General features: G+C 38.0%; 1 protein-coding gene across 2 annotated transcripts; it reads right to left on the bottom strand.

The window, feature by feature from the left end:
- Positions 1–4,206: 4,206 nt before the first annotated feature.
- On the bottom strand, positions 4,207–5,868 carry LOC137242494 (uncharacterized). Of its 2 annotated transcripts, XM_067769781.1 has the most exons (4): positions 5,729–5,868; positions 5,485–5,671; positions 4,937–5,116; positions 4,207–4,759 (listed from the first exon to the last, which is right to left on the bottom strand). In XM_067769781.1, exons 2-4 carry the CDS (start codon positions 5,554–5,556, stop codon positions 4,427–4,429), a joined length of 585 nt encoding a protein of 194 aa, XP_067625882.1. In that variant the 5' UTR covers positions 5,557–5,671; positions 5,729–5,868; the 3' UTR covers positions 4,207–4,426. The 2 variants fall into 2 exon arrangements, with proteins under 2 accessions (XP_067625882.1, XP_067625881.1); XM_067769780.1 differs by lacking the exon at positions 5,729–5,868 and having other exon boundaries at positions 5,485–5,697.
- Between the last annotated feature and the right edge of the window lie 329 nt (positions 5,869–6,197).

The following is a 6,197-nucleotide window of genomic DNA, read 5'->3' as shown; positions in this document are numbered from 1 at the left end:
GTTTCAGCTTTAATATTTACAATAGGAAAGCTTCCGACCATCGACTAAATCGATCAACACAAGTGAGTAAATAACTGCATCCTTCAGATATTGGTAATGGACCAACCAAATCTATATGGACTTATTTAAAACGACCACTGCTTACTGGAAATTTGCCAAGTGGACTCGAAATGTGCCTTGAAATTTTTGATTTTTGATATGAGATACAAGATCTGGTCCACTCTACCACATCCTTATTCATTGAAGGCCAGAAAAATTTCTTTTGTGATTAACTTTTTAGTCGCTCGAATGCCAGGATGCAATAAATGGTGAATATTTTTAAAAACTATTTTACGAAACTTAAGTGGCACATATGGTCGTGCTACACCTGATGATACTTCACAGTAAATTTGAATATCACTATCTAAACTAAAAAAATGTAAGGCGCGATAACCTCCGAAGAGATCTAAGGCCGAGCTTCTCTTCCAATTTGCGTCGTGCTCCTCTTGATTTTCCCCTACAAATTGGCCGGATGGGACCTACATGTTTTATGCCGACTCCGAACGGCATCTGCAAGGCAGATGAGTTTTCACTGAGAGCTTTTCATGGCAGAAATACAATCGGAGCGCTTGCCAGACACTGCTATCTAGTAGATTGATTATTTTTAAAGAGCAGCTTCCCTCATAACCGGAGCAAACTGCGCAACTCCAATTCTTCTTTTTGGGTTCGTGCCAACTCCTCATAATTAATACTTTTAAATTCAATTCGATAGATTCAACTCTTGACAGAGCATCGGCGACAACATTGTCTAGTCCAGATATATCAAAAATTTTAGTTGAAAATTGCGATATAAAATCTAGTTGTCTACATTGACGTGGAGATGCTTTATTTATATTTTGTTGAAATGCGTATATCAAAGGCTTGTGATCAGTAAAAATTTTAAACTGTCTGCCCTCCAAGAAATAGCGAAATTATTTTACTGCTGAGTAGATTGCAAGCAATCCGCAATCCCGATCATAAGTGCTATAGTTAACTTGAGCATTAACGAGTTGCTCTAACGACGCTCCCATGCCAAAGATACTAGCATCAACTTTTAATGCAAGAACAGCATCTGGTATAGGAAGAGCAAGAATTCTAGCTTGTGATATTTCTTCCTTTACTTTCCTTGTTCCATGAAACAGGTCGTCTATCATTCTTTTTTGCACCAATCAGCAAATTATTTAAAGGTGCTTGAGTTTTTGCTCCATTTGGTAGAAATTTTCGATAAAAATTAACCAAAGCTAAAAATTGCCTCAAATCCTTGATTGTTGAAGGTTTTGTATAATCCAAAATAGCACTTACTTTGTTTTGCATTGGACCAATACCAAAACTAGTAATTTTGTGTCCCAAAAAGTTGAGTTCTGAAACTCCTAATTCACAATTTCCAGCGTTGACAATGATACCATAAGTTTTGAATCATTCGAATAGTTGCTTGAGATGTTCCATGTGCTGATCAGGATCAGACGAAAAAACTAAGACATCGTCAAGATAAACAACAACAAAGTTAGGACCTCGGACTACTTCATCCATGAAAAGCTGGAAGATCTGTGCTGCATTACATAACCCAAATGGCATTGTCAAAAATTCGAACAAACCAAATGGTGTTATAACTGCAGTTTTAGGAATATCTTCCGGATTTACTGGAATTTGGTAATACGCTTTCATAAGGTCAAATTTTGAAAATATATTTGCAGCCGCCATTTCCATAGTAAAGTCACTAAGATACGGTATTGGATACTTATCCGATACAGTAATTTTATTGACTGCTCGGTAATCACCACATGGTCTCCAAGTACCATCAGGTTTTGGTACCATATGTAGTGGGTTAGCCCAACTACTGTTGCTTGAACGAATAATTCCGTTATCCAAAAGATACAGAAATTCAGCTTTAGCTATGGCAAGTTTTCGTGGATCGAATCTTCTTGGGCGGGCCTTTACAGGGCTACCAGACACTGTGATATGATGGACAACTAGATGCTTGCATTCGGAAGTAAATGTTTGGGCAGAATACAATTCAGAATATTCCTTAAAAAGTTCATGAAATTTGCTTTCTCCTGAAATGGCTTTGATACCTACCAAGATTCATTCCTTTTAAATAATTAACAGGTGTGTTCAAAAATTCTACACAATCAACAAGTACTTTTTTTTTTAAGTCTGGTAATAGGTGAAAATGTCTCAAAAAATCAGCCCTTAGGTCAATCTTATCTTTGACTTTCATGTTTAATGTTATTCATGGTACGATAGATTGTCCTTATCTTCTGGAAAGGATTACTTTTAACATTCCAAGGCGAAATCTTCGCATCACCTATCCTTTTTACTGGAAAAAAGTCAAAACTAAATTTGCCAGTAATGCTCCTCTTGCAAGATCTATGCGCGAATTTAATATTCTATCTCAGAGTATTTCCCTTGATTTTTCCTTGAGAAAACAAGCTTTTTTGAATATTTTACTCTCTTATTTTAAGTAGGTATGTTTCATTTTGTAACCTACACCAATGTTATTAGTCTGTAAGAAATGTTCTTTCATAGACAGTATTGAATAAATATAAATATAATAAATAAATGTAAGGCGCGATAACCTCCGAAGAGATCTAAGGCCGAGCTTCTGTTCCAATTTGCGTCGTGCTCCTATTGATTTTCCCTACAAATCGGCCGGACGGGACCTACATGTTTTATGCCGACTCCGAACGGCATCTGCAAGGCAGATGAGTTTTCACTGAGAGCTTTTCATGGCAGAAATACACCCGGAGCACTTGCCAAACACTGCCGAGGGGCGACCCCGCTTAGAAAAATTTTCTTCTAATTGAAAAACCTTATTTCTAAAATGTTGATGTTGCTTTGTTCGGGGTGTGAACCCAGGGCATACGGTGTGGTAGGCGGAGCACGCTACCATCACACCACGGTGGCCGCCATTGGCTTTAATACATCTGCCAAAATGAACATCCATCTGAAACTTCGACGAAGACCTAGATCGAGCGCAAATAATTTTCCACCATAGGTAGGGATACGAGTATTGTTAGCAGCATAAAAGACAAGTTTACTGGATTGTTTTGATGACTTGCATGGGAAAACAGAAAGTTCAGCCCCTGAGTCTATTAAAAACTTTACTTTTGTCTGACGCTCAGTGATGAATAGTCGACCAGATATATTACCATCATCATGGTAGAAACTTCTGACGACGGCGGAATTAGTTTTTGGATTTTTAATACACATGGCTGTATACACTTGATTGCTCTCTCAGCAAAACGCCAACGATACCAGCATAACCCTGAGTCTTTGCGGTTTCGTGACTGTTCACGATATTGAGATAAACTACCACGATTTGAATTGCGAGATCGGTTCTCCATAGCTTCTATTCTGGATATGATCGAATCCAATTTTAAATGAAAAAGTATAAAATTCGGAATGTGACGATATGTCATTACGAGGCATAGCAGTTCGAACATTTTTTTTATCCAATTCAGCAATGGATAATGAAGAAGTAGGAGAAAATTGCTCAAAAATAGTATCAGCTAATATTGCCAGCTTCTGTTACCACAAGGATGCGCTTGACTTTTTCTGGAAGTCTTTCCAAAAATAACATTTTTAACACATTATCACTGACCTTAGATCCAGCTAAAGCTTTCATGCGGTGCATGAGATGTGAAGGCTTTTCATCACCTAACTTTAAAATGTTTCAGCAGCTGCTTCAGTTGAATGTTGAATAATTCGGGTCTTCATAGCTTCATAACGTCCTTGTGCTGGCGATTCTTTATGATGTCTTTCACCACGTAAATAATCGATGGGTCCAGATGGCTTAGAAGATATTCAAATTTTGTTGAGTCTTGACTTACGCCAGCAATGTTGAAACTTGATTCAATTTGCAGAAACCAGATTTCAGGTTCTTCACGCCAAAAAGTTGGTAGTTTAGGGATATGTGCCGTAAAAATCTCACCAGCCGATACGGTACCCGACACTGAAGTTGCAGAAAATGAAGACGGTCCCACGGCGGATGTTGTTGATGCTGATGCTGACGGATTGTTGCCAGAATTATCCTCTCTCGTAGCCAACGGCATGTTCAAAAAATTGGGGTCACCAAATGTTCAAATAAACATTTTAAAAAATATCTTTTATTACACAAGAAAAAATTATGAAGTGAAAAAGTTTTGTTTTTTGTTTGTTTTTGTTTGGAATATTACATAACAAGTTGGTTACCACAAACGTATCTTTGATTTGGATAAACAATCTCAATCATTTGAACAAAATTTCAAATCACAAATCAAAAGAATCTTTCATTTGGTCGAGGTATGAAATCATAAATCAATGTTATCTGTTATTTGAAAGTGAATTTTAAATCAAAAAGGATTTAGAATCACGCAACCCTGTCTTTATTTTATACGAATTAGGGGTTTACTGCTGACATCATACGAGCTTAGTCCCGGTGTTGTCTTTGCAATGCCACCATCTCCTGAATTGCCGCAGCCAACGACGTCAACCCATTTCCCAAATTGTCTAGGGATTGAGCCAGTCTTGACTGCTCATGACGTCTGTCCCTCATGTCCTGTTGCACCAATTCCAAAATTTCATCCCTGTTACGCGACGTTGGCAACAAAACAACAGGACGTGAGGAAGTTCGACTGGGCGATTCACTTACCACTAAGCAAAACGAGGTAAACTCGTTGGGATCTTCCGGAACAGCAGGTGGTAGATTTTCCACTGGTAATTCCTCTGGCGTTGGAGGAACATTTTTGGCATTGTTGGCGTCCTATTAATAAAAAAAATTTTATCGTCAAACATTTTTTTATAATATAAAAATGTAATACTACAATATCGGTAGTATATGAAAACATAAATGCATACGTGTACATGGGCATAACAATTTCACACATACACTACCAGCGGGTATTATTGTATTACACAAGTTTATTACAAATATATTTACCTGGGAGCCGAGCCTTAAGGTTGAGTGGCCCTCCACATCAGCAATCCGAAACACCTCTAACGCTTGCTGCTCGAAGTCAGTAAGCTCTGCCACAGGATTTTGTCCACCACCTGTTTTTCTCCTCTTGGCAGAAAATTTTCGGGCCCGGGAACGCAACTGTTTTCGCCAGTTACGCAAACTCTGAAATTATAAATAAAGGTAAACAATCAGTTCTTACCCTCGTTCCAACAATAATACAATAATATGTATTTATGTATGGTATTATTCTGGTGTTTGTGGCGTTCATGGATGCTTTGTTATGCCATGTACAAATTTCAACAACTAATAACTTATAAATAAAAATTGTTTATTTAATTACACAGTTGAGCTATTCTATGTTATTGCACATTAAAATGTGTACTTAACACAGAAATCCTGCAGATTCCATTACTCCGGCTACGTATTTGAACGCACAATCACGCTGTAGCCGGAGTTGGTTCGGCCGGAGTAAATTTTTGTCACTCAAAACAACACAAAACTCTTAATTATATAAAAATCAATTTGCTTACCTCTCGCCAAGTATCAGGTGTTCCTGATGGCCCCACCATCGCATTCAATTTGGATGTTACCTGCTCCCACATTTTTTGTATTTAATTTGGCGATGTGGGGCGGTTATTATCCTGCAGGAGCTCGGGATGATCCCTACAGTACGCCACATAAAACCTCAACTGGGACGGCGTGGTGCGTGCATATTTTCTATAATTAAAATAAACAATAATGAATTTAACAAAATAGTTACCAAAATTTACTTACTTGTTGATTTCCATTTTGCTGTTTTCTTCTTTTGATTGCAAAAACATATGTTTTTCAATTCCACCATACACATTGGTGAGTTTCTTCGTCATCACAGCGTTACCATTTTCTCAGAATCGCAGTTACATTGGGGGTTTTACGATTTTAGGTAATTTTGTTTGCCGATAACAATTTCACCGGTTACGCGCGGCATAGGGCCGTTAACATGTATTATTTTTGTGCTGAAAATATATAAAGCCGTGAAAAGAAAAGCTTGCTATTATTACATATAACTCAAATGTATCTTCATCCCCGTAGATCCCCGTTTTGATATTGTTATGGAATCGCATTTACAGTGGAAGCAGTAAGGAAGGCGGTCGGCATGATGTGTTGGTGCACAGTGGCTAGTCATTGTCGGCTGAGGCGGGTCCTTGCCAACCTTACTGTTCCTGCGCCATAAACAGAAAAAAAGTTCCTATCATGCCTATCA

Source organism: Eurosta solidaginis, chromosome 2 (genome assembly GCF_040869045.1).
Source record: "Eurosta solidaginis isolate ZX-2024a chromosome 2, ASM4086904v1, whole genome shotgun sequence".
In the NCBI taxonomy this organism is placed as follows: domain Eukaryota; kingdom Metazoa; phylum Arthropoda; class Insecta; order Diptera; family Tephritidae; genus Eurosta; species Eurosta solidaginis.
This window is presented reverse-complemented; position numbering and strand designations above follow the sequence as displayed.